Source organism: Cygnus olor, chromosome 4 (genome assembly GCF_009769625.2).
Source record: "Cygnus olor isolate bCygOlo1 chromosome 4, bCygOlo1.pri.v2, whole genome shotgun sequence".
Classification (NCBI taxonomy): domain Eukaryota; kingdom Metazoa; phylum Chordata; class Aves; order Anseriformes; family Anatidae; genus Cygnus; species Cygnus olor.
The window spans coordinates 71,438,143-71,465,896 of record NC_049172.1 but is presented as its reverse complement, the minus strand read 5'-3'; the positions used below and the strand labels follow the sequence as shown (position 1 = coordinate 71,465,896).

The following is a 27,754-nucleotide window of genomic DNA, read 5'->3' as shown; positions in this document are numbered from 1 at the left end:
CCGCCCCTCGGCCGCGGTGCGGGGCCCATTGGCTGCGCTCCGCCACGTGCCGCCGCCGCCGCTGCCCCCGCCGGGGCCGTTACCTGCGGCGGGGCCCCGCCGCCCGCCCCGATGCGGAGGCAGGGCGCCCGGGCCGAGCCCAGCGCAGGTGGGTAGGGGCGGCGAGGCGGGTATGGGGGAGCGGGGAGGCGGGAGGGGGCTTTCTTGGGGGGGAAATAGAGGGGGTTTCAGGGTTTTGAGGGAGGATTGGGGCGCTGTGTGGCTCGGAGGGGGGTTTATTGCCTCAGAGAGGGGGTCTTTTACCTCAGAAGGGGGCTTTTTCTCTCGGGGGGGGGGGGGGGGCTTATTCCCTCAAAGAGCGGGTTTATTCCCTCAGACGGGGGTCTTTTTCCCTTAGAGAAGGGTTTTTTTCCTCAGAAGGGGAAGCTTTTTCCCTCAGAGGGCTGCTTTCCCCTCACAGGCGCTGCCCTCCTCCCCCGCGGTGCCCGCTGAGGCGTGAAGGCTCCGATCTCTCTGTGGTGTTTTTTTTTTTTTTAATTTAAATTTTTATTTTTTATTACTATTTTTGAGGGTGGGGTCGCTTCCACCACGCCAGGTGCGGGGCCCTGCCGGGGGGTCAGGGCAGGGCGAGGAGAGGCCTCGCAGCGCCGGGGGAGCGCCGTGCCGCCGCCCCCTTCCCTCCCCGTCCCTGCCCCTGTTTCAGCCCCTTCCCTGCCCCTGTCTCATCCCCTTCCCTGCCCCCTATTTAAAGCTGGCCCCACGGCAGCCCTGGCTTCGGAGAGCTGGCCCCGGGGAAAGCGCGGAGATGCAGGTATTCCCCAGCTTTACACCGTCTCGGGCCTCTTCCCAGCGCCAGGAATGCGGCTGGGGCTGTTTGGAGTCATTCTGCTGAAATAAAGCGTATAGGCTTCTGCTTGCCTGTGGCTTGCGATAGTGTTTTTGCGGGTGATTCTCATTTTTTCTCTGCGCTGGAGCGATCGGGAGGCAAACCAGCAATTATTTCTGGTGTCGCTGCCAAAACCTTCCTGTCTTCTTCAGCGCTGCCCAGGGAGAGGAGTTCTCGTGCTGAGTTGGTTTGTTTCTTTTTATTTTGGTAGATAAGATCGAAATATAAGGGTGATGGAGGAGAGTTGTTTATTGTACGTCTCTCTTAAGTTATGGAAATTAATGGGAAATGTTCATAAAATCGGTGGGGGTAAATGCCTTTCCCACGGCTGGCTTTGCCGTAACTCGGAGATTAAGGGAAAATACAGATGCATATTTCTTTTTGTCCTGAAGACAGCTTTTTGAGGTAAATGCTCTTGTGTGGATATATGTTTATGTGTCTAAAGTGGATGTGGATTTTTAAACCCAGCTTACGGTGGGGCCGTTCAGACGCAGCGCCTGGCTTAGATGTGCGCGCCGGTTGCCCACAGACCGTGTGTTACTCTGTTTTGCTGCAGCAAGGTTGCTATCTCCATTCTAGCTCAAGCGCCAGGAAACCTTGAGCTGTCTGCCGACCCCTCTGCTGAGGCAGCAAACTCAGGGAATTTCACTGAAAGGTCAAAATGCGGCTGAGGAGTTAGAGCGTGTGTGAATGGTTTGGTGCTTTGGCCACTTCCTTTGGGCTGGTGAGGAACAGGCTCACCTGGGCTGTGGTTTCCTGGAGCTGCTGGGGATGTAACCTCTGTCCTTCTGTGGAGCGTGATTAAGTCAGCCAAATGGTTGACAGATGTAGGATGCAGGATGTAGGAAAAGAGAGCGTGGTAGCAGCAACTTCCTTTCAGCGAGGAAAACGGGAAAATGTTTAATTTTGTTTGTTTTACGGGTATCTGGAGATGAGAGATGTGGAAAGGGCTGTTACGTGCTAAGGTTGCTGCAGAGCTCTGGTATTTGATGTGAAGGTTGTTTTGCTTGAGGAAGAAATCCTGGAAAACTTCAGAAGGTCTTGAGCTTTGATCAAGGCGAAGTTATTGAACAAGACTCAACCAATACTTCAAATTTGTCGCAGAGTAATTTTCACATTACAGGCGAGTCTGGACAAAACTTGATCAAACACAACAGCTTAAAGCACCTGCAGCGGGTGCATCCGATGCCTTGAAACCGCACAGCGCTAATTCAGATGAAGGACCTGATGACAGAGACGTCTCCCCTGCTGCAGGCAACTCTCTCGTGAGGTCGTTTGTGAATTATTAAGAACTTTCTTAAAACGTCTCATAGGCTCTTGCCTTCCCATAGGACTAAGGGAAAATTATTCCTCTGCTGCCCAGGAGTCCTATGCTCGTAGTCCATATATATTTATGACCACTTTTTCCTGCGTGCTGATATTCTCCTTTTGTTTGATTTGTTTTCCTCTTTGGTGTTTACGTGCTTGGTGTGTCTAAAGACGAACTCATAGCCTGTTGCATGAAGCTAAAAAAGTTGAGCCCTTGGTTCTCCTTGGGAGCAGCTCATCATTCCCTGCTCGCTCTGCAACCTGTTAAGTCCTGAAGGTTTGACTTCAGAAGTTAGCCACTAAATTTGATTCTAGCAACTTTTTTTGCTATATTGCAACTAATTTTAAGCCTTTTCTTCATGGGACACGTCTGGCATGGACTCTTCTGCTTGTATAGCCTCAAGTGTGAGTTTTGCCATGGTCTCTTAGGGTGTTAGATGATACTGTGGTAAAAATGCTGCTGTAACATTAACATTGCTCCATAATTACTAGTTGTTTGGTGCTATTCTGCTGCATAATTCAGATGTAATATGAAACATCTTGGCCGTGGAAGTCTGCTGGCATGTTTCCTTAGCCCAGTAAAGATTAATACTATGCCCTGTCTTTTCTGACCGTTTCTTCTAGGGATGATTTATTCTCCAAGCTTCCCATGTAAGGGGAAAGATCTCGTTTGTTTTGGCTTCCTCGCAGGGGCTCAGAAATACCTTCCACTGCGCGAGATGAACTTGCATGGCTAGGGGTGGGTGCCGTGCCGATACGCCGTGCTCTTTTCCTCCCCTGTGGGCTGCTGAGCTCGTCCGCAAAGCACCGACTGGCGCTCACGCAGATGCAGGGCTTGTGGTTCGGAGAGGAGAACGTGTGGCAGAAAGGAGCATGCGAGATGTGCCTGGGAGGGGTGGCTGAGTGCTGGCTGGGGACACTCCGCTTTGCTCTTCGTGCACGTTCCCCTGCTTCGGCTCAAGTTCAGAGGAGCGCCTGACCTTGGGTTCTGAACATCCTGTGCAGACAGGCTACCGTTTCTTACACTGGTAACCTATACAACGAAAAACCGGCATTTGCTGGCTGCATTCTTTTTTTAAAATTTTGTTTAAATTAAAAAAGGGAGGGGGAAGCTCAAAAGTTTCCTGTGCAGGAAAGAAATCTATCTTTTTAATACCACGCTGTTCACAACAGCAGTTCTTTGACTCACCTGTTGGTTCCTGTGTGGCTGGAACGCTGTCCTTTCGTGTAGCTCATTTGAGGGTCAGAAAAAATCCAAATTAGGGCAGTTTTCTTCTGTCACAGAGCACCGGTTGCCTCCGTAGGCGTTGCAAGGACATCTTGTTGATAATTCTTGCGTATGTGTTGGAGATAATTTGCTGTCGCTCACTTCGGAGTACCTGAGAGAGGTTTCACAGCAAGGCTTAGAAACGTTTGGAGAGCTGGACTAGAGGAGAGGGTGCCAAGGCAGGAGTGAAACCGTGAGGGTGAGCCCCGTTTTGAACGTCTTTGCCCATAACATTATTTTAACGGAAGCTCTTAATATCCAGAAAGCTTCCTGGGAATGCTGCTGGAAGGAAGCATTCCTTCAGGAGGTGTTAGCCTCTGAATATCTCTAATTGCGTCAATAATTGAACCGGATTTGAGCTGGAACAAATTTTTGTGTGTTGGGATCTGGCTGACCCAAGGTTAAGAGCAAGTCGTAGCCTAACTATGTGTATCCTTCCTAGAGGAAAAGACTGGGCAAATAGACCCGATAATTTCAGGTTATTAATGATTTCATGAGCTAGTTGTGGCTGATGTTGCAAAGAGGATGTAGGAATCTGCCATTAAACAATTAGAAGAAAATGCAAGGAGAGAAAAATGATGTTGCCTCTGAGTTGCTCTTGCTTCTTGCTGGTTTTCCTGGCTTCAGGCAAAACAAAAACTCCTGCCCGTGAACCTCTCTCTGGCAGTGCCTGCTAACTGCCCTGAAGTTTTCCTTGACTCCTCCTTTTGCTTTTTTGCCAATTCCGTCCACACGTGTAGGATGCATTGCTGCATTCTGGTTTTCTGAGAAGACAGATCTTGACCAAATGAATTGGAGATTGCACAGAGTACGTTGTTTTTTTTTACTTTCTATTGTCTGATTAAAAAGCCTTAACAGTCAAAGTTCATTTGGTAAGACACGTTATACAGTAATGTAATCAATGTCTGTTGTAGGTGCTTATAACCGTATTACAGGCTAAACTTCTCTTTGCCATCAAGGAAGTATTGCTTCTACTGACTTTATTAAATCAGCTGCAACAACGGACTCTACTGCTCATCAGAAGAGGCATATCTGTCAAATACTCATTCTTTGTGTTGTTCGGTAGTAATATGTACTAAGCTGATAATATTTAAATAAGGTTTATCAAATGTCTGAGTATGTTAAAGTACCCACGTTACCGTGGGGTTTATATAGTGGCAACAGAAGAAATATTTGACAGAAGTCTCCAATTTTGTACCTTTAGTTCCATTTTTTTCCCCCTCTGGTAAGAAATTGCAACAGCTCTTAGACTACTCTCTTCTTATTTACGACCAGTTCTGCTAAGAAGTGGTAAGGTGATGATCAGAGGATTATTTGAAGATAAACATCCAATAGTTAGTCCACTGCTACAGATTGTAACCCAACAGTCTTTCGTGCTGCTGCAAGTCCCTGATAAGTCTGCCTCAGATCTTTAATATCTCAGGAATTTTTCCTCATGCTTCTGGTTTTAAGGGATTATTGTCATGTGCTGCTGGAAAAAAAAAAAAGTCTTAAGGAAGATATTCAAAACTTTAATGCGCTACAGAAAGATTTCCCAGTCAGAAACAGTTCCTTTAGAACAAATTGTCTGTTTCTTTTCATTTCCCACTCTTTCCTGTGTATTTTGTTACTCTGGACAAGTGGGCCCATTCAGATAAAAGGATTTTTACTTCCATCGTGTAGGTTTGAGATCCAATTTCAGCATCTTGGCAACTTTTCGATTGGCCTTTAAAACCTGTGTTTGAGATTTGGCTTAAAAATTTGGATTCACTTCTGCAGCTGCCATTGGAAAGAAAGTCAGTCCTTCGCTGGCGTGCAGTTTCTTGAGTTTCTCGTGCTGCAGAATGCTCGTATGTTGTTCTAGGCTGGTTGGTTACAAACAAATTCTTGTAAGTCACAAGAGAGTGTATTTCCAAACTGGTTTTATATTTAAGAAAAAACTCAGTGTTTTGGGTGGATAAAAATAGTCTACTTTATTGCAGTTGTAAGGTAGGAGTGTGACTTAGCTTCAACTCTTTTATTCTTTGCATCATCGTTTTTGTCCCTGAATATCGTTGGGAGGGGGCTTCATCCACTGTCGATTAAAAGAGAAGACTGTTTATAATGATTTCTTTTCAACAGGACAGAGCTTATTTGCAAAGTTTCTTTCATAATGGCTTATTCTTTCCAATCAAGAGATGGTGAAGTTTGAAAGCATGGGAAGGCTCTGAAGGAGTCACGGATTGATGCGGGACGCCTGGGAGGGAGAGCACATTGAGCATAAATGAGGGGGTCTTGTAGCAGAGGGAGCCTGGGTGAGCCATGATGTTCCCTAGCTTGTTCGGAAACGTGTAAATAACCCACAGGTGCCAAAACCTCTGGTCGGAAGAGCTGATGGTGACCCTGCTCAGACATTTTCAAGAGCAAGCAGAAGCCATGAGGGGCAGGAGATGCTCTGGGGGACACGGCGCCCCACTCCTGCACTGCCCGTTTCCTCCCCGGAGGAGTTGGGGTGGGATTCGTGTGCAGCCTGGGGCAAAAGGAAGGGAAACGGAGATGAGGAAGTCTGGGAAAGGGAAGAGAGAGGTGTTTACTCATGGGTTAATTATTTTTTTTTCCCCCTCAATGTTTGAGTCTGTGGTTAGAAGTTGCATTAATTAGAAATAAGTTCAGCTAAGTAGAAATTCCCCAAGTCAAGTCTGTTTTGCTCACTACAGTGAGCTCGGCAGGTTTGGAGGATGTGGGATGGAACTGTGAGCGCTTTCCAAGTTTTCCAAAATCTGCATAATTTCAATTTTTTAAAAATGTATTTATTGACTTTTTTAATCTTCTTTTCTTTTACAAAAATTTTAATTTCTTAGGTGTCTTTTTTCAGTTGAGAGGCTCTGCTTAACAGATGGCTCTTAAACATTTTGTACATCTCAAAAGAAGAAAAAAAGGCAAAACCACAAACTACTAGCCAGTTAATAATTTTCCCCTTGTGGGTCTTTTTTTTTTTTGGATTTTAGATCTTATCTTCTTTGATCTCTGAGTTTTAGTACTGCAGAAGCAAACAAAATTTATCCTAACTATAAATTTTACCAAAGTAACTTTCCTTTTGTTACTTAATAGCATTTTATTTGCGTATTGCTCTTCATTAAGGCTTTCAAGGTGAATATGGTATCTCAGCTATTTGGTCAATAACGAGGACAGACAAAATGTGTGATCTGTTCCATGGGCACAACCCTGGCAAGCAGTCACAGAGGTTAGTGGTGTAGTTGTCTCTTAGTTTTTGTCATCTGTTTTCCTCAAATCTGTCCCGGGAAACAATCTGTAAGCGATTAAAGCTTCCTTAAAGGTACTCTTCTAACGCTTTGCATGAATTTTTGGAGTGTGTCTGTGTTTAAAAAAGCAAAATGCAATTCCAACAACAAGCCTTGAACAGGGCATGCAGAATTCATCAGTGATAATGTGTGCAGCATCTTAATGAAGAATATCTTGCTAGAGTTTCTTCTGTGTGCAAACACCTCTTCCTTTTACATTTCACCTTTGTTTTCTGAAGCATAAATGTTGCTTAAAACCAAGTAAGTTTCATTTTATCATTTACAGTTTTAAAAGTATGTTTCTAAAGTAAATTGTGCGTATCTGATTTACAGAAGGGGACATGAAATGAGCAGGTGCTTCTGGGGTGCTTAGTGTTAGTTTTACCACCTGATTTACTGCCTGTTCAAGCCCTATTGCTCTTGACTAGTGATTACTTTATATAGGGTGTGTCTTTCTTCAGTTGCCCTGGACTTTATACTGCAACTTTCTGGTCTTCGTAGATGAACTTCAAAAGCTGTGCACCAAGACCTTGAGATGGACTGTCTTGTGGATGACTCATAAAGCTTGCTGTTTCTACTCCTGGTAGTACTAGGAGAGACAATATTGATTTGTATTTTCAACTCTTATAGACTTCAGGTGTAGTTAATGTTGAACTAGATGCTATACAGCTGTACAACAAGATATCTCTCGTCCTTCTGCCTAGGGCAGCTTCCTCATGGACTCAGTGATCCTTGTGGGTCCCTTCCAGCTCGGGATATCCCGTGTGCAATTGCACGCTGCTGATATCTGTCCATGTGCAGGTACTTGCTGAGGTTGGATGGATAAATTCCTGCACGAATGGAGTTACTGCCTAACAGTAAGAACGTGGCTCCAGTCCCTGCCTACACAGAGATTATTTTGGAACAGTAACTGCTAACATGAAATCCTGAGCTCAGTCGTGGAGGCTGTTAATGGGACCCTCAGCGTGTGAGGAGACAGGAGTGTCCTTTAATTGGACAGATGAGGGAGGTAAGTGGAAACTGCATCCACTGAGTGGGGTTACAGCTCAGGGTCCTTAACAAGAGGATGGTGAGGGATGTAAGCGTGCCTCCTGCACTTGTTTGGAGGCTGCTTTGGTTCTGTCTCCGTGCCTTGTAACAGAGCTGGTAGCGCTTGAACAACGGGGCTGAGAGTCCTTCCCTTTGTCCTCGGGTATATGCAGGTGCTCGACATAACCAAATGCAATTGTTCAGGGTGTGGCAGTGGTTGTGCTCGGCTCGACACACGCTGCTTTTTGTTGCTTAGCATTCCCACATAAAAAGACTAAGTCCCAAAGACTTAAATTAATTGCTTCTGAAATATTCTAAGTGTGGAAATCTTGTCTACTTAAGAATAACAATGAGACAAAAGTAAATTATGGTGAGAAGAATAACACCACAAAAAGCTTTGGAGTGTGCTCCTACTGATGGACAATTTAGCTTTCACAGCAGCTTTACAGGGATCACTTAAGTTCAGTAGATGAAAAGCAAGTTTAAGTCCCTCGAGTCTTCACTAATTACACCACAATGGGTAGCTGTGGGAATGTCAATGCAAAATGTGATTGTAAGGCAGCATTACTACTGAGACATCTTTTGTAAGCAAATTGAGACACTTACTGCTCTCAAAGCAAATGTGGCACTGTCCCTTTCTGAAGGGACATAGTGGCATTTAAATGCAAATGGCAACATCGGAATATATGTACTGCACTGCAGGCATAGCTGCTCGGCACTGCTTGCTTTCTTAACTGCCAACTTAACTGGTTTTCTCTGTAAACTTGAAGACTTTTAGTTGTGTGTTTTTTTTTTTTTTTTGAAGCTTATGAAGATTGTGGGAGAGGTGCCTTCTCTGGTGTTACTGCCTGCCTTGCCTTTTTAAGCACTCTTACGCCGTTCCAGTTAGTGGAAGGCACTTATTCATAGAATCATAGAAAGGTTTGGGTTGGAAGGGACCTTAAAGCCTATCCAGTTCTAAGCCCCTGCCATGGGCAGGGACACCTCCCACCAGCCCAGGCTGCCCAAAGCCCCGTCCAGCCTGGCCTTGGACACCTCCAGGGATGGGGCACCCACAGCTCCTCTGGGCAGCCTGTTCCTGTGTCTCACTCCCCTTACAGTGAAGAATTTCTTCCTAATGTCTAATCTAAATCTATCCTCTTTGAGTTTGACTCCCCTTAAGACCCCCTTGTTCTATCATCCACCACAACCCCCAAGTCCTTCTCTGCAGGGCTGCTCTCCATGAGTTCTTCTCCCAGTCCGGGATTGCCCCCACCCAGGTGCAGCACCTTGCCCTTGGACTTGTTGAACCTCATTTGGTTCACATGGGCCCACTTCTCCAGCCTGTCCAGGTCCCTTTGGATGGCATCTATTCCTTTTTTGGTATCAACTCAGCTTGGTACCATCTGCAGACATGCTGATGTGCCCTCAGTCCCATTTTCTATGTCATTGATGAAGATACTGAAAAGTACCGGTCCCAGGACAGCCCCCTGAGGGAGACTGCTTGTCACCAACCTCCACCTGGGTATGGAACCATTGACCAGCACTTTCTGCGTGCAGCCATCGAGCCAATTCCACAGGATGGCCCACCCTTCAAATCTGTCTCTCTCCAATTTAGAGGTTAGGTTGTTGCGTGGGATTGTTCCAAAGGCCTTACAGAAGTCCAAGTAGATGCCATCAGTCGGGCTTCCCTTGTCGACTGATGCAGTCCCTCCACCACAGAAGGCCACCAGATCAGGCAGGCATGATTTGCCCTTGAGGAAGCCTTGCCTTATTGACTCAGTTCAAAGTGCAGGATCAAACTCCAAACAATTTGTAAAAAAAATAAAATAAACGCTGCACTGAACGTAGATATGTATATTTTTACTTCATCAGCAAAGGGATCATCTTAAGTAAACAGAACTGACAAAAGTCAGCCTGAAGTAGACTGTTGCAGATGAAATGAAAACTGACGTTATTTGTCATATAAACAGACTAAATAAAAATACTGAGTATGCTAAATAATGAAAGTTGGACTCAAAGAGACTGTGCCAAGATGATTAATGAAATCCTCTTGTTTCCTTGTTTAATAAGCTCGCTTTCTTCTTGCACATCCAGGATGAGTGAGGCGAACTGGAATTTATTTTGCTCAGAGGTAGGGAAGACTGATAGTACCAGTTCATTGCAGCCTTGCATTCCTCGCTAATCCCCTTCTGTCTTCACCGCTTTCCATCTCTTCGGTTCCTTCTCTTTCAGATGTCTGCAGCCTTCCCATTTCTTTGTTTCGAAAGGCTTCGTGAAATGTGTGTCTGTTGTAGGAGCTCTGTGTGCAGTGCTGTAGTAGGAGGTTCTTGTCCGTGGAAATTCTTGAAAGCTGACTGCTTGCAGACTGCTTTTTGATGATTTATGCTGCAGAGGAGATTGGCCGTGGCGTTCCATGCTGCAGGAGCATGTTGTTACATTAGGCAATATCATGTTTTATATACATCGGATGGGTTTTCACAAGCATAGCTGTCAAATTGCAACGAAACTTGGGTCCTAGGGTGGGAAAGACTGATCTGCAAACAAATAAAAATCTGCTTTGAACGAAGCAAAGGCAGCAAGGCTTTCATCCTACCCTTGTATTTCAAGCCATAAAACTTTATGGATTTGATTCAAACTGCTGGATAACGTGTGCTTAATCTGGAGCGTATTCCTGCATAAATTCTGCTGGTACTAGGGCCAGAACTCCCTGCATCACTTGGTGTGTTGTTGTAATACTTCCCTTGCAGCAGGATCCTTCCATACCTAGTCTGGCAGTGGTTCTTCCATGCAGAATGCTCTGCTCTAGTGTCCTACGGACTGTGACCAAATCTCCTCTTTATATTGCTTATCCAAGAGATAATTAGTGCGTTGTTCCATAGTGCAAATTGCTGAAGCTTGTTACCTGTTTTTTCATCAACCTTTTTTACCTTTTCAAAGAAAGGCTCCCTTTTTTATACTTTGCCCCAGCTGTGTGTGTGGAAGCACCAGATGGAATTATTGTTTTATTGTACGTGCAGCACCAGGTGATCACGTCCGTGCCGTAAAGCCATCTGTATCAGGGAGTGATCTGCTTCCCTCTTGTTAAACAGCGCCGAGTGCCCCTTGCTTGCGCTGCTCCGAGCCACTCTCCGCTGTGACCTGGCTCCGTGTGCGTGGAGCAATCCTGGACTTTGCACGTGTTCTGCAAGCCTTTGCTCATGCTCTCCTCCGACTCTGCAGCAGGCTCTGATCACCGCTCGCCTCCTGCACCCTGTGGGACCATGCCGGCCCTGAGCCGGGGCTGCTCCCAGTGCGTGCTGGCAACGTGATCTCTGTGTGATAGCTGGTCTCCAGGCCATGTGGGTGTAAATTTCTGGGTCCATGATGATGAGGGGTGCTTAGCTGTGGTGTCTGTGTAGCGTGGTGGGAGGGATGTGTTTGGAATGTAAGGTGATCGGGCAGCTCCTGTTGGGGTAGTGCTGGACGTCTCAAGGCAGAGCAGGTCAGCTCGGTAATCCATCCTGGCTCTGGGCTATGGTCCTTCGAGCAAATTTTCCTGACGCTTGCTAAGTCTCTACCCACGTGGGCTTTGGTGAGAGCAAAATGGACTTGTAGGTGCCTGGTGGTGTCAACACCCATTTTTCCTCCTCTGTGCTGATTTTTTCAATTGTGTAGATGCAGTCAGAAGAGCCGAGATATTGCTCGATTGATCGATTCCCTGTGACCTGCGGCCGTGTGTCCTCGTAGGTGGTGTGAGAGCTGGAATTGATTTTCAGCTTAACTGTTAGCATTCTGGGGGACTTTGGCCATTGCTTAACCCTTGGGTTTTGGTTTGCCATGTTCCATGGCAAGCATAATGATACCGACCTGTTTGTTCAGTGCTTTCAGACCTACTGGAGCGTTGTTTTGAGTAAGGTATTGCTGCTTTGTTACAAAGGTCTGCAAATGCTTGTGACAGCTCAGAGTCTGTGGCATTGAGAAATACAGCTAGGTGGGTATTTTGAGGTTCTTAGGCAGCTTGGTTATTTCAATATTGTTATGTTAGAGGTAAGTGGTGAAATCTTCTGCTGGCAAAAAAAATAAGGCTTCTTTTTAAACTGTTTTGTAGTATGTGACTGCTTGCAGGTGGCTCTAGAGAGCATCACTTAACCGTTGTCTGCTCTTCAAAGGATGGAAGATGCTGGCATTGATCTCTGCCCTGCTATTACCGTTTGTGGCTTTTGACCTACTGTGGTGAATCTTGGATTTGTTACTGAGAAACAATATGTGGTGGTGCAAAGAGGAAGCCTTTGTGTCATCTGCTGAACTAGATTTTAGTGGGCTGGATTGGAGGACTGGAGGGGACCCGTCTGTCTCACCAGCTCCTTCATCCTCGTGTCTGAGAACATCGGTTGACTGTTCGAATAGGCAGTGGGTCAGAGTGGCAGTGCAGGCTAATTTAAACGGGCAATATCCCCATATAAAGTCAAATGAGGTGGAGCAGAAAAGAGAGAATTGGGAATTGCCTCTGGATAAAAGCCTTCTCTTAGACCTGCTTTTGTTTTTTTTCCAATAAAAAAAAACTTCCCTGTGACAGAGTTCTTGGCAAGAGAGCAGGAGTGTGAACGTCCTTGCAGTGGAGAGCAGGGAGCCGTAAGCGCTGAGATCAAAGGCAGTGAGTAGGGCTGAGCTCTGCTGCGGAGGATCAGGCTGTTTGTCCTGTGGATGGCTGATCAAAGGGAGCTGCTTCAGGAGGTCAGTAAGGCCCTAAAACCCTTGCCTGTGTCCCTTCTCTGTTCAGTGCAAAGACAGCAAACTTGTGTAGTTAGGCTTTGCATAGCGTTTCTGTGTTTGCTCCCATCTTAGATTCATGGCAGCAGCCTATGAGAAGTTGACGTGCCAGCCTGTGTTTTTCTTTCCAAAGTCAGAATTGGAGCACGCCGATAGAAACTCGTGGGAGCTTACAAACTGCCTCCTGCAAAGTGGTGAGATTGCTTCTCCTTGGCTGATGAGTGACTTGCCCATCTGTGCGGGAGTGCTGTGCGCCCCTGCTGGGCTCGTGGTGTTCTGGGGGGAGCTGCTGCTGGGCACAGAAACTGCTGCTGTGCTGGCAGCCTCCCGGCCCTGCTGCCCTCCAGGCAGAGTTTTCTGCGTGTCCCTTCTGGTGCTTGCTGCTGAAGTTGCCGGCCGTGTTGCTGGGGCTTCTGAAGAGGTCAGACTAATGATCAGAGAGATCTCGATGGACTAGAGGGCTGGGCAATCACCAACCACGGCATGGCTAGCTGGCTGAAGGCAGGGATAATCCTGCTCTGATCTGTGCTGGGGCGGCCTCACCTTGAGCATTGGGTGCAGTTCTGGGTGCCACAGTATAAGAAGGACATAAAACTATGAGTGCCCAAAGGAGGGCTATGAAGGTGGGGAAGGGTCTAGAGGGAAAGGTGTGTGAGGAGCAGCTGAGGTGCCGTGGTTTGTTCAGCCCAGAGCAGAGCAGGCTGAGGGGAGGCCTCATGGCCTGCAGCTCCCTCACGAGGGGAGCGGAGGGGCAGGCGCTGAGCTCTGCTCTCTGGGGACAGCGACAGGACCCGAGGGAACGGCATGGAGCTGGGACAGGGGAGGGTCAGGCTGGGTGTTAGGGAAAGGTTCTGCACCCAGAGGGTGGTTGGGCACTGGGACAGGCTCCCCAGGGCAGTGGTCACAGCATTGAGCTGCTGGAGTTCAAGAAGTGTTTGGACAGCGCTGTCAGACACGTGGGCGGATTGCTGGGTGGTCCTGTGTGGAGCCAGGAGTTGGGCTTGATGGTCTTAGTGGGTCCCTTCCAACTCAGGATATTCTGTGATTCTAGGTTCAATTAACCTTGGGAAATTGATGGGAGCTGTGGGCTCCAGTTCTGGGGATGGGGTGGTGCTCACAGGTTTTGCGTGCTGGGAGCATGCTTGAAGCCTGCAGGGTATTACAGTACTTGGACGTCTTGATTCAGGCGTCCTAAATAACCCTAAGCATACCACGCAGATTTTTCTGTCTGAATTGTAAAGAATGCTCAAACAAACTGGTGTTTGACTGAGATCAAACAAGTGTCTGACAAGAGTTGCAGTTATTAGACTTATACATAGAAACACTTACATGTTTTTAGAACCATTTCCTGGCACTGCATCCAAAATGAGTATGTTCCCGATCATAAGGATGTCAAGAGTGATTCAGTATTCCTAACATGATAATCACAGAAAGAAAGAATCAGTCTTTGCTGGCAAACAGAGCGAGTTGAGTCATTCGAACGTTTGAGTGTCCTCTGAACTTCTCTATTCAGAAAAAGTCGTGATAAAACCTTTTTTTCCTCTTTTTTTTTTTTACAGCAATGCTGAGTGACAATACCTCTGTAAAGCTGAAAAGTGATCGTTCGCCTCCTGTGCAATGGTGTAAGGTAGTTGCACATGAAGATGAGAAGACCAATCTGGTTTTTAAAAGGTACTCCCAAGTAAGTGTCATTGCAATGGTAATATAGAGGCAGTTGCTCTCCCCCTAGCTTGAGCAGTTACAAAAAGGATGCAAAAATCAAGGTATGGGATTACCACAGGACCTGAATGGAGGGTTAGGCACCCAGATTTTGTTGGGGTGCCTAAAACACTTGGAGGAGCATCAACTCTCTCGTAGTATTACACACATTTTTCCTAGCTGGTATGAGATCCCAGTATTTAGCTCTCAAGTGCTTCCAGTCTTTTTTGGATCCGAATAAGTAACAATGTTAAGTCCTTTGTAAGGTCTGATAATTGGGGAAAATGAAAGGCAGTGAGGTTTAGTGGGTTTATTTATTTATACAAGCTTTTTATGCTTCCCTCCCTAAAATCTCAGGAACCTCTATTTAAATTTGTCTGAATGAGTTTCAAGAAGCACTGAATACTTTGCAGCTTATATATTTTTTTAGAACATTTAAACAAACGTGCAGTCCTTAGGCAACCGTAGGAAATAATTAATTTAAAATGAAAATCAATGGTAAGGCTCAAACTATATACCTGGGCGACAACCACAATCTAACCAAATAATGATGTAATTCTTGCAAATCAGTTTGGATGTCACATGAGTCAACACTGGAGATCAACAGTGAGATTCCTTAGTAATGATAAATGAGTAGGTCAAAAATACAGATAACCCTTTAAAACTGAGTGAACTAAGCACCCAAAACATGCAGAAGAAAAAAGAATTAAACTAGGTTTCTTAGCACAAACCCGAGCATCTAAATTCTGCGGTCTGGCCTGCCAGAGAGCTGAAATTTTGTTTGTGAGCAGTGGTTGTTATCTGAAAACCTTGCAATTTGCAGTTCTTTTGTTTGCTTAAAAAAAAAAAAACCACAACTTGCATGAAAATGCATATTTCAAAATAGCGTTTCCTTTATAGTAGGAAAAGTCACTTTATGGTTTCTTTATATGATCAGAGGTGTTTGGATCCATCAGAGAGGCATTTAAAATATATGATGCAGGTATAGAAATATGTAAAATCAGTATGCAGTGGTTTTCTTATCAAAGCATCTGTATATTTTCATACTTAACTGCAAGTAGCTCTAAAGAGTTGTGAAAGACTTGGAGGAAACGAAGCCATCAGTTATCTTGGTTTGAATCAAATGCGAATATTCACCTGAAATTCTTCAAGTGTCTTGAAATTGTTTAAAAATACTATTTAGGAGTTAGAGGATTGCTTTTTTCCCCTTCTCCTAACCCCTACATGAACTTGTTTGTTTCTAGACTTCTCGTACTGTTTGTGGTTGGAGGGTGCTTTCTTTATATCCTCAAGTTACACTTTTACCCTGAAGAATGTGACAGAACAAAAACACCGTATGTGGACCTCGATCGTGTAAGGGTTGGTATTTTTTGGTATTTTCTACTTGGTTAAAACAAAAACGTTTTATTAGTCCTCAGTATGAGTGTTATAAGGGTTTGTAACAAAGGACTTGAATGCTGAGATCATCCTGTGAGGGGAAAATATATTTTGTTCATGTTTTCTTCATGATGTAGAACTGTTTTTTTTGTTGTTTGTCTGTTTTCTACTTCCTGTGGAAGTGCAAAAGGAAACTAGATTTTTAGGGGTAAAATGATCCAACTGTCTGACTTAAGGTTAATGTATGAAATGGCCACGCCTTCCTAGCACGGTTACTGCGTGAGACCAAGCTTCAGAAAAGCGAAGAGCAGCGAGCCGGTCGGGTTGTTCCGGTCCCCTGGGAACTGGGTCAGCCACAAAGGCACCTGCAGCTGGGCTCCTGCCCCGGGGGGGCTTTGAGCCCAGCCATGGTCACAGCTCCTCAGCGCTGGGCCCACCTGGTGTGGTGCCTCAGCAGGAGCAGAGGCGTTGCCTGACTGCCACCAGGCGAATGCTGCCTAGAGGGGACAGCCCCAGGGGAGACTAATGTCACGCCAGCTTCCAGCTGATGCTCAGTTTCAGGGAGCTGTCTCCTCTGCTCCTTGCTTGTTACCTTTCTGTGGTGTCGGTGCAAAGCTCGTGATCAGGAAATTAATGCAAATGGAAAGTAACGCTTTTTTAAAATCAGACCCAACACATTTAACCGAAAGGTTGTAGTTACCAAGGCCCCGCTCTGCTTTACCTTGTAGCCGCTCAGATGTTTTTGGAATCACAAGTCTAATGTGCAGGAGGGTGCAGCTCTTTATTTAATTGTGCATTTAAGGTAGCACATACTTCTGCTGCAGCTTTGCATGTGTCTTTTAAGCAGAAGCCAATAAAGCTTTCTTAGAGTTCTTGCTGACACTTCGCTGCCTTTGCTACTTAACCCGCTTGCTCTTTACAATGCAGTATTTACCTTGGCTTAGAATTGTTACTTTTCTGTGTTTGAATGTTTTACATTCATACCTCAGACACAATTTACATGTAGCAGAAGCGGTGATTTAATATCTCAGCATCACTGTGTGTGTGTGTCTTTCCTTCCCCACCTTCTTCAGTAGGCTTTTTACAGGTTCACCTTGGGAACCTCTTTGCCTCCCCTTCACATTTCATTTGACTGACTTCTTTTCTCAGGAACACATTCCTGCTTCCAAACAACCACCACCTTAATCCAAGCAAGCCTAAAGACTGTGTGGATGTGTATTTATTGCCGTCCCACAATTGCTTTTGTTTGTGTTAGATGCGGGATGAGGAGAAACGGTGTTGCTTTTTGTCTAGCAAGGCAGTAGCCATTTGTAAGCTGTTCGGGGGCAGTTGTCTGCTGACTGACCTTAGCTTTCACTGGTAGGCTGCACATCTGTCAGCCTGCAAAATGAGGCTCTCCCAAAGTTCCACTTGGTGAAATGCAGCCTGAAGCTGCTCAGTTGTACTTTGCCCAGGAAGAAGTTTGGTGTTTATGCCTGGATTTGCAGAGCCTTTTGTGGCAGAGGTAGTTCTGTAGATTCATCTTTTTTAAAAATAAAATATATACAAAACTTGCTTCCCGTGCCACCCTTTGTGCACCCAAATAGGCACTTCCCTTTCTGTAGCAGTACAAAAGGGGAACTGCGTTAGCACTCGATTTGAATCTTTCTCTGACCTGTGTGTTTGCCTAATGTAGTTTTTTTTGTTTGTTTTGATTAAAGTGGAGGAAAGATAAGCAGGGAAGAAGATATGCAAAAGGATTATTTTCAGTGACTAAAAATATCTTTGCTATTTCTCTTCTTCCTTGCTTCAGATACCAGTTTGCCCCTATGGATTTCTGAAATATATGTATGATTAACTTTTACAGAGCAATTTCTGTGGTTTATCTTACAGCTTAATATTTTTATGGAGTTTGTTACCACAACCTTTAATTTTGGTGGCATGTCTTTGAAAGAAGACCTAAAACTCCCCCACTCCCCATCCCCCTTGCATTCTTTGAGTTGTGGTTTAGTCATTAGCAATACCATTAGCAACACTTCTGGAAGAAGCATTGCTTTATTTTGATTAGTAAGCAAGTCCAACCTGCCATTTGACAGAACTTCTAACCAGCTGGTGTGTATCTGGTATAAACCTACGACAGGCAAAATTCGGGTCATGCAGTTGAGCAGTGGTGTAGAATTCCTCTTGCTGTATGACTGCTGAATTAGATGGGTGAAGGTAATTTTACATTTAATTTTTCTGTGTAAGTAACAGTGCAGGCATTCTCCAGCAGCCTTTGGGGCAGATCTTTCTTGAAAAAAGGTAGCATTTTCACTTCCCTCTTTTCTGAAGGATAAACTAGCCTAGTAAAAAAACCCCTCCTATCCAGATTTAAATGATTGGATGGAGAGACATTCACTTGCAGGTTTTTACCTTGTGCTGCTTTAAAATGTTTTATATTTCCATGTTTAAGTTTTCTTTGCAAAACCCAGTGTTTGCTTAACTGCTGTTTGTCACCTGGCGGGTTGCTCTAAGATGCCTTTTTCTGTTCCTGAAGCTAGCTTTCCTAACTGAAATCATGTTTATTCTCTTTTAGAGAGCACAACAATATGCCAGTGCTGTGTTGCAGGAACAGTGCCGACCTTCTTATGTGAAAAAAGAAATGGGAAAGTTATTTGCAGAGAAATACAGCATGGACATATCTCCCTTTGTAGGAAAAAACATAGATGAAGATGAAGCTTTATTTAAATACGGACCTCCCTTTGGATTTCACAGGTTCTTTGATAAGCTTAAGAATCTCCTCGAACTCTTACCTGAGCATGATCTGCCAGAAGATTTGAAGTCAAAACACTGTAAACGTTGTGTTGTTGTTGGCAGTGGTGGAATTCTTTATGGATCTGAGCTAGGTCACTTACTGAATCAGTTTGATATTGTTATAAGGTATGTATTTTCTATTTCAGGCTTCAAACTACTTCTGCCTGACTTTATGAACTGATGTTGGTTTTTGAGGGGAAAATATCTCCAACTTTTTATGCAATACATCAGACTACTTCTGAAAGTGCTTTTTTGAAATTTACTTGTGAGTTGATAGAATTCAGAGTCTTAAGAGCAGAATAACATTGTGTTCACAAGGTAGGAATTCAGTGTAATTATTTGTGGACTTCAGATACCAAAAAGCACAGGCACAACTGAAGTAGAAACCAATGAGATCTTACAGAAATAAGCAGTAGTGTTTTTATTTATTCGTATATTTAAGCTTTCTGAGATAAAAAGGAGTCCTAAAGACTGTCTTTTTCCCCTTGTTTGGTTGGGAAGCTTATATGATTTTTTTAACAGCTGTTTTAAGCACAATAAAAATGCATTAGTGTTTCAGTATACAGCTTGCTTACACACTGCAGAGCATGCTGCTTATCTTTCCTTATGTTTACAGGAACAGTGCATGGTTTCTATGATTACCTGTATTTGCTAAAGTCCAGAATATGGTCTATTTGTGCATTCTGAATGTTACTGCTGGAGCTGTTCTTTGTATTTTGAATCATGTGAAATCACAAATTTGTAATATAAGCACTTCCATAAGTAGCTTTGTAAAGCAAGACTTCTTCCTTTTACAAAGGGAAGAATTGGTACAGCAAGTCAATACCTCTTATATAAAGGTGAACAAATCTCGACATGGAGAGGGGCAGAGAACTTGCGCTAGCTGTTCTTTGAAATCAGGGCTGGCTGCTTGAAAGTGGCTTTCCTGTTGATACAGAAAAGGTTGTGAGATTTCTCCTGTTCTGCAGAACTGATGGAGCTGGATGACACTGTTCTTGTAAGCAGTGTGCTAGCTTCTGATTTATTTTTTTTGTGAGCTGGAATGATGCAAACCCACAGGATGTGTTACTTTGCCCTGTGTGTTTGTGAAGGGATAATTTGTGTGCCTTTGCTGTGTATAATACTCATGTGTGTGTGTAAGCAAAAGAAAGCAGGAAACTGTGTTTTCTTTCCCTTCTGTTAAGATTCTGAGTTAGCACAAGGCAGTGAATGTGAAATTCTGCAATGCTCTTTTAAGTCACTTTTCTATTCAAGTTCTTCCTTTTGAAGTTTTGCTCTTTTGCCAGCTAACCCAGAAATAAACTGGCTTCTCCTCAAAGATAGGGGATGGATGAGTGTGAGAGGTGAGGAACATGGAGATACTGAGAAAACACTGTCCTCTGCTCTGTTAAAAATAAAAATCTGAGGGTCAAATACAAGTCCTTTGCTTAGTGTCTGATGTTTTAATGAGGTTGCGCACTGTTTATTAAATACAGTTTCTCTCAACTTTTTTTGTTAGGTTAAATGATGCGCCAGTCCAAGGATACACAGATCACGTTGGTAACAAAACGACGATAAGGATGACTTACCCAGAAGGAGCCCCGCTTTCTGAACACGAGTATCCTCCTGCTAGCTTATTTGTGGCTGTTTTGTTTAAAAGTGTTGATTTCAATTGGCTACAAGCAATGGTAAAAAATGAAACCTTGGTATGTAAAGTGGCAGTGGCATGTACCTATGATTTTGCCGTTCAGTTTTTGTTGTCTAATGCTTAAGAAGTTGACTGATGCCCTATTTCCTGGTTTATTATACTGGGGATCTTTTATGTAACTTTTTTTTAGCTATGTCTCCTAGTTACAGTCGGTAACAGCACTCCGGTTAAGCCACATGCTGACAGTAACAGTTTTTTCCACTGATACTGGTAGATTTCAGACACTAAGCTACGTGACATATTGAGTGTTTAATAAAGTAGAACTAATTTCACATTAGGTTTCAGTGACTTGTTTGAATCTGCAGAGCCTGAAATAGCAATGAGATTTCTGGCTGCTAGTTCCACGTTTTTAACCACTGAGGTCCATGCTCCTTCAGTGGCATACTTGCAGTTAATGTATAACTGAAGAACTGCAGTTGTTAATTCACATTTGTCTGTGGTCTTCCAGAATTAAGAAATTACTCATTTCTCATTGAATATTTACAGAAGTGCAGGGATTCCTAAGGAACTGATAGAAGAGCTCTGTGTTTCCAAACTCTTTAAACTAGTGGTTTTTGGCTCTTTCAGTTTGCAGGCAGGTAGTTTCCATAAGTTGAAAGCCCCTAGCTAGGGTTTTCTGTCCACAGATTGGAAACAACCGCTCTACATTTTTGAGATAGAAATTTGACAGCCTTTCTTCTCTTAACAATATGATGCATAACAGTTTAGGTACTCCAAGTTCCCTTCTTAATTCTGTGATTTATTTTTTTTTATGACATGAAGGCATATGGAAGGCCTGTTTAATATTGACTATGACTATCTACTACTGCTTTAGTCCAGGGATATTGCCTTGTTTTGAATAACCAGGGTATGTTTTTTATAGAGGAGATATTCCTGAGTGCAAATTTAAGAGCTGCTGCTGTCTAATGATTTTTTACCAGGGACAAGACAATGTTGGTCTGTCCTGTTGGTCCTGCAGGAGCGTGGTAATTTTGCCAACCAGCAACTTTCTGACTTAAGTTGAATCCCTCTCTTGTTGTACAAGCTGTCTTGCTATTTCATGTTTGAAAGATCTGTTTTTCAAGAATGACTAGTACGAGGACACCTTTTTGAATTAAAATCTATTTTTTGGGGAATGAAAGTATGGTTGCTTTTTGGCATCTACAACGTCCTCTGTCAGTGAGTTCAAGTATATGTTTTATGAAGAAGGTACCTTTTATTGAGTTGCATGTCTTAGGAGCAGAACTGGGTTAATATGCATCAATGTTATGTAAATACCCAATTGAAGAGGAGAACAGAAAACCCAGGTCTATCCCCGTACCTGGTCTTCTGGTGTCTGGTCCCAGTCTCCTTGTCCTGCTCTGTTAGGCTTGGCATCCTGCTCTTTTCCCAAGCTCTTTCCTTCTTACTGTTCACGTGCTGTAGATGACTAAACACGATGTTTGTATTTGTGCTGAAAAGGAGCATAAAGAAATGGGATTGCTGGGGTTGCTGCAGAGCAACTTCAATTAATCAAAATTCAAGACCAGACTGCCATGTCTCTGCTCTGTCCCCATCAGCGTCTGTCCATTCCCACCTTTTTCCTTGTTCTGGTGTTTTTGCTGTTATAGAGAGCCAGTTTTGGGAACTGCTCTGGAAGCTGAATGTTTTTACTTATTGTTTCAAATATTAGGCTTTCAGTTGGATCAGCTTCCTGTGCAGGCACTGGTACTTTACTGAAGCGTTCAGAGCACAGGTAGAAAGATGGGACCACAGCAAAATACGTTTTTTTTTTTTTTTTTTTTACCAACTACATCAGTTTAAGCTGTTGTGGAGTTGCACCTTGGAGCAGGAAAGAAGCCTGTTTATAAAACACAGACCTATGTTGGAGCTATGTCAGTTTTATCATACGTGTAGTGTTACATGTTATGTGGAGAGGTTTGTAAAATGAGCCTGATTGAGGTGTGTGTGTTTTTTTCATTCATATGCATCTAATTGACTGCACATGGCATGAGATCAGAGACTAGTTTGCTGAGTCTAGTGTAAATCCTCTTCTGAAGTGGTACATTTATCACTAGGTGGATGTTGTCAAACAACAGCTGTTCACTTCAAAGCCTGAGCAATTGTTTTAAGTCCAGCGCTCGCTTCAGAACGACCTGGTTAATGTTTGTGGAAAACTGATTCCCTTTCCCATTTCTTCAAAGACTGCTGCTGCTCGGTTGTGCTGGGGAGGGTCCAGAGAACCTGGAGGAGCTGGTGGATATGTTGACTGATTAAACACCAAGCTCAGTCAAATATTCAGAATAAGCAAACTTTCCCCCTGCTACCCTCTGCAATTCCAAATACTTTGAAGGTTTTTCCTCTTCTAGGCCAATCGCTCAAACAGTATGCTGGTATTTCTGAACTAAATCAGCTCTAAGCTGTTTCCTGAGTTTCTCAGTATCAATGGTGAATTCTATAACTCATGCCCCATGTCTGCTGTACACTTCATGGTGTCAGAGTTTCCGTTTGGTCAACTATTTTTTTTTTCTCTTAGTCTCTGTGGATACGACTTTTCTTTTGGAAGGAGGTTGCTAAGAAAATTCCTTTTACATCAAAACAGTTTCGGATTCTGAATCCAGTCATCGTTAAAGAGACAGCTCTGGACATTTTACAGTTCCCCAAACCTCGATCAATATTCTGGGGTTGGGATAAGGTAAGCAGTTTCATTTTAGGAGAGAAACTGTATAAAAGAATAAAATAAGAAACTGAAAAAAGGTTTTGGTGGTTCTTTCAGTATAGTTCTTCTGTGGGATGTCAGCTGGTCTGAAGTAATGGGAAATTAACTGTCTCTCAGAAGACTTGCATTTTCTCTATTTGTATAAAATCGAATCAGGATTTCAGTTCACCTTTTTCAGATGAGGTGTTATGCCTGTGCACACTGACATGAGATGGCCTGCTTTACAGAGCATCTGGATGCAGCAAGGCACAAATTCACTCCAGTAGGGTGTTCACTCACACGTCATTTTGATTGGTGTTAAATATTCAAAACAGACATCTGATTGAGTGGTGTGTAAAGAGCAGCCCTGTTAAGTCAATCCAGAGATTCCCTAAAGACAGATCTGTCTCCAGCAGTGGGGAAAGGATGAGAAGCGTAAAGCAGGCTTCCCTCTGGCAGGTACTTCTGACTATGGGAATTGCTGCGTATGCCCTAGTGCTCAGCAGTAAATGCTGCTATATCCTCCCGCTGTGTCCTGAGCTTTGGCAGTGGGACAGAGTGATGAATTGCCTGATTTAATTAAGCACTGCATTTTTGTTAAATTTCAACTATTTGACAAATTGGGCATCAGTAGTTCTCTTGAGCTATGAGAAGTACTGAACGGCAGTAGCCTTTTTACTTTGTGGGAAGGCTGTTAATGGTAACGTGCTGCACAAATGTTTTGAAGGATTTTCACATCTTGGAATGTTTATTTATCTAAATAATGTAATATACCAAGCTATTTATCTTCTGCGTGTATCGGAGTATACTCACCTTCAGAGGCTGTTCAGTGAAAAGCAGTTTCCTGAAGAATACTACTGGAGTGCTTGTTGTCCAAGACTGAAGCAAGCACATATCGAGCGATGCCAAGTTGTAACTGCCTGTCAGTTTGAGTGTTTGGAGTAAGAGTTTACTTGCTGTTAAATTGCCTAGTAATAGTGTGTCTTGCCTTCAGTTCACAGAAAAAAATGTAGCATCGAAAGCCAAAATTACTGCTAAAGGCAAATACTCAAGTTATATCGATATCTGGCCCTGAAATGTTTAGTTTCACTTGATCTTTACTTGATTTTTAATTTTAACTGATTATTATTTTAATTGATATTAATTTTTAAGTGAGTACAGGGAGTAGTCAAATGTATTAAATACTGTGAAGTGTTATAAAACTGGTAAAGGAGAATATGTGAAGCCATTTGAATTCAACAGGCTTTTTTTTTTCCCCTCCCTGCTTTTTAGAATGTACCCACAATTGGGGTCATGGCGGTTATTCTAGCCACGCATTTATGTGATGAAGTGAGCATAGCAGGATTTGGATATGACCTCGATCAGCCCAGTACTCCTTTGCACTATTACAACAACCTCTGCATGGCTGCCATGAACAGACAAACTATGCACAACGTGACAGGCGAAACAAAATTACTGCAAAAACTGGTCAAAGGAAAAGTTGTTAAAGACCTCACTGGTGGGATACATTGTGAATTCTGCAGCAAAGACAGTTAGTGGTGGAAGTGCCCAACGGTTGGATTTGATAAATCCCAGAAGCTTCGTTGGAACAACTTTTTCACTGTCTTCAGTAGCTCTTTAAATTGTGTACAAAATGGACTCGGAACCTCTGCTGCCTTTTTTAATGTCAAGTTGAATTTGTTGGACTTTTAAATTTATTTTGATGTTGAATTTTACTTTTGCACGTTATTGTGGATAGCTATGTAAATACAAAGTGGAGTTCAAAGAGATCCGGTTAAAATATTTAATGTTTTAAGTTGTGGAAGAGTTTTTGTTTTCAGATGTATGTGGTACGCACAATGCTAGCCTCAGTTGTCTGACAGCATACAGTAATTATTTTCCATTGAACTACTGTCACTGTGGATCCAGTTCCTGCTGTATGACTCCTTTTCAAAAGAAAAGAAAGGCGTGTGCTTCTCAAGTCTCTCACTTGCAACTTGACTATTTTGTTTCTCCTTCAAATATGAATATTCTTTTGTTTTTGTGCTAATATTTCTTTTGGAAGGAGGAATGTGGGAGTGGGGGTGAAGGAAAAGGAACTGTTGTGGCAACAACTGTCTAGTAATTACTCTAGCGTTCACGCTTGACGTTAAAATCATTGGTGCATTAACGTGTCGGGTTAGAATCCTGCTTTATCGTGAGGCATGTTTGGATCCCAGGGCATGTTGTAAGGTGATGTGACCAGTAGGAGGCTTTCACCTGAACCTGGTCTTGGACATTTCTGTTCCTTCAGACCTTGACAATTATTTCTAAATACTTGATTTGCACCAGACTTCAGCCACCCCGATTAAAGAAGTGGCTTTAATACTTTTTTTTTGAGTGACTTGAGAATTGCTAGGTCCATAAAACACTGGTTTGTATAAACCTTTCATTTAGCAATAATAGAATCTATGACCAGGCTAAAATTTCTATTGATTTACTTCACAGTCCTTTAGTAATTAATTACAGCTATTGTAATCTTAATAGTTTACACTGATGATAACCTGTATGAACTCCAGTGTTGACTGTTTAATTGAATGGAGAGGCTGAACTGTTAGTTTTTCCAGATCAACTTTTAAGTCAACAACTAGCTGTGTGTGTGTAAGAAGAAAATCACAAAATAATGGTGAGAAAATATGACCTAGCAGCAAGCTAAATGGCCATTAAAAGCACCATGCTTTTCTAAAACAACAACAAAAAAAAGCAACCGATGTGAATATACGCTCTTGTGACTGGAAACCAGTGCATTGCAAAGAAACTGGACCGTGCAGACCTGCGAGCCGGCGTCGTTCCTTTTGGTTCTGTTACTAGTGGAGTAGCAGGTGTGACGGTTTGCACTGAGTAGTGTTGTTACGCAATCCACTGGATGTGAAAAATGCTTTTTTGGGGGGATTGAAAGCTTGTTAGCAAATTGATCAAAGTTTGCCATCGAAACATTGTTATGGACTCTCCACATAGTGAACATTCCCACTTGTTTATTTTTGCTGTGGGCTAACATAAAAGCAGTATTGAGTTTAAAATATTCAAGCAACTAATGAGGGAAAGCAAGATCATGGTGGTTGCCGATTTTTCGAGGGTTATTTTCTCCACGGAGAGGAGATCTAATGAATGATAATGTTAGACCACAGGAGCAGCAGACTGATTCTGGCCGTTACACTAAAAGGCAATAAAATGACATCAGATCGTAAAGCAGAATTCTGAAAGAAGTTGTGGACCTCAGCTTTCCTAAGTCCCATGTACCTGCGTGTCCTTGAAAGCCAGTTGTGGATGATAAGCAAATATGAAAATCAGATTCTTGTCTCTGGCACTGTTTGTGTTTATAGCAATAATATTAATCTAACTTCTCCTCAAAACACATTAATTTTTGTACTAGCAATAAATTTCTAGTTTGTTTTCCTGTAAGTATAATAATTATATTGTTTAATTTAAAATATTTCGTGTGAAGAGTTTTATACAGATGGTCTTTTAGTTAATATATTGAAATGTGCTAATTATTTTCTCCTGGTATTTAAACTGGAAACAAAGTACCTTAATTTTATTTAGGTATTAATGAAATTATGGAAGAGTTCAGAACGTGTGCGTTGGGAGGTTGTCTTGAATACACCAAAAGCATGCGTTTCAGAGCACTTGATCCCTCACCAGTTTTGCTTTATTCAGTAACTTGAAAAATAATCAGTTGATTAATGTAAATGCCAGTAGCTTTTTTGGAGATACGATGTATTTATTGTCAGATTCTCAAATGATGTCGATGTGGGGTTAGATTGTTTTCCCACCAGTTGTATGGCTCGTGATAAAACATTGTTTTTTGTTGTAGTGTATATGGCATTGAGTATTCCTGCACAGACTCGACCATACGTGAAATGGCAGCAAAGTTCGGGTTGCAAAAAGCAATAAACTGATGAAACCACTTTCTATTTATGTATTTGTCTCAGTTTGTCATTTGTTCTGCCTCATTTATTAAGGTTCTTACATGTTTTACGGATCCAGCTTAAAGTTTCAGTGCGATCCCAGGCACTGAAGAAGATCTCAGGCTGGTTCTTCAGTCTGTCTCCTTTCTTTTATGCCTTTTTGATACCTGTCACTGGAATTCCGTCTCTGGTGCCTGGAAGGAGGGAATCCATCTTAACCCATCTTAACAATGACCATGCCACAGGCGTCCAGATTCTTGAAGTTAATGTGGATGCGAATATTTCAGACCGGGTTTTAGCACTGGCCTTAAATTCAGCGATGGGTCTCCTTAAGGAGGTGGAGACAGTTCTGTGTCTCCTGGTCTGTGCCTCAATCTTGCTCGAGGTGAGTTAACAAGAAAAGTTGTCTGTGCCACTGTGTCCCAGAACTTAGGCTTTGCAAAGAGTGCCTTGTCGTTTGTACATACGCATTACTAGTGTTTGTTTAAAAACATCAACAAATCAACAGAGTCTGGGAGCTGCGATACACCTGTTGTGTTGCACAACAGAATTGCTCTTGGTAATTGTCCTAGGAGGAATCACAGTTGTGTGTTTGACCTGTGATGAGGCTGATTTTTTTTTTCCTGGTTCCTGTGCAGGGGTTTGTGTGTGTGTTTCAAACACAGCTTCAACTTTCTCCTCCTTTCACTGTAGAGTGGTTGTGAGTACTTGCATAATTGTTAAGCTTTAGTTCTCACCTTTGGGTGAAATAAACAGAAATTCTCACATTAGGACTGAACAACTGAAAGCATTTTCAGGATTTATAAACTTGTGAAGCTTTTTTTTTCCTTTTTTTTTTTTTTTTTCCTCCAGAATTGTGTGGCTCTTTAGAGAATGGCAAAAGAGATGAGCAGCTTGTTTACTTTGGCTAGGTCCCGTTTGTTCAAACAAATGCTGGGAACTAAGTGTGAATTTACGGTGCTGTCTTTCAAGTAGACGTGAATCCCGTGCCCAGGCGGTTTATCTTGAGCTGGAGATAAAACGATGCCACCTTGGAAAAGTACCGTGGGTAAGGTCACAATTCTTTTGTTACGATACCACAAGCGTGTGCCAGAGGTACACGAGGAGCGCGAGCCACTCGTCCGCAGTGTGGGATTGTGCTGGAGGGGGTGGTTTTG

General features: G+C 43.2%; 1 protein-coding gene across 11 annotated transcripts; it reads left to right on the top strand.

The window, feature by feature from the left end:
• On the top strand, positions 1–26,603 carry ST3GAL5 (ST3 beta-galactoside alpha-2,3-sialyltransferase 5). Of its 11 annotated transcripts, none has more exons than XM_040555807.1 (8): positions 12,324–12,445; positions 12,557–12,675; positions 14,041–14,152; positions 15,424–15,532; positions 18,111–18,454; positions 19,827–20,013; positions 22,510–22,668; positions 23,944–26,603. In XM_040555807.1, the coding sequence occupies exons 2-8, from the start codon at positions 12,561–12,563 to the stop codon at positions 24,205–24,207; spliced, it is 1,290 nt and encodes a 429-aa protein (XP_040411741.1). In that variant the 5' UTR covers positions 12,324–12,445; positions 12,557–12,560; the 3' UTR covers positions 24,208–26,603. The 11 variants fall into 11 exon arrangements, with proteins under 11 accessions (XP_040411743.1, XP_040411750.1, XP_040411746.1 ...); XM_040555806.1 differs by having other exon boundaries at positions 12,328–12,445; positions 15,424–15,538; XM_040555809.1 differs by lacking the exons at positions 12,324–12,445; positions 12,557–12,675 and adding an exon at positions 1–148 and having other exon boundaries at positions 15,424–15,538.
• Positions 26,604–27,754: the final 1,151 nt, after the last annotated feature.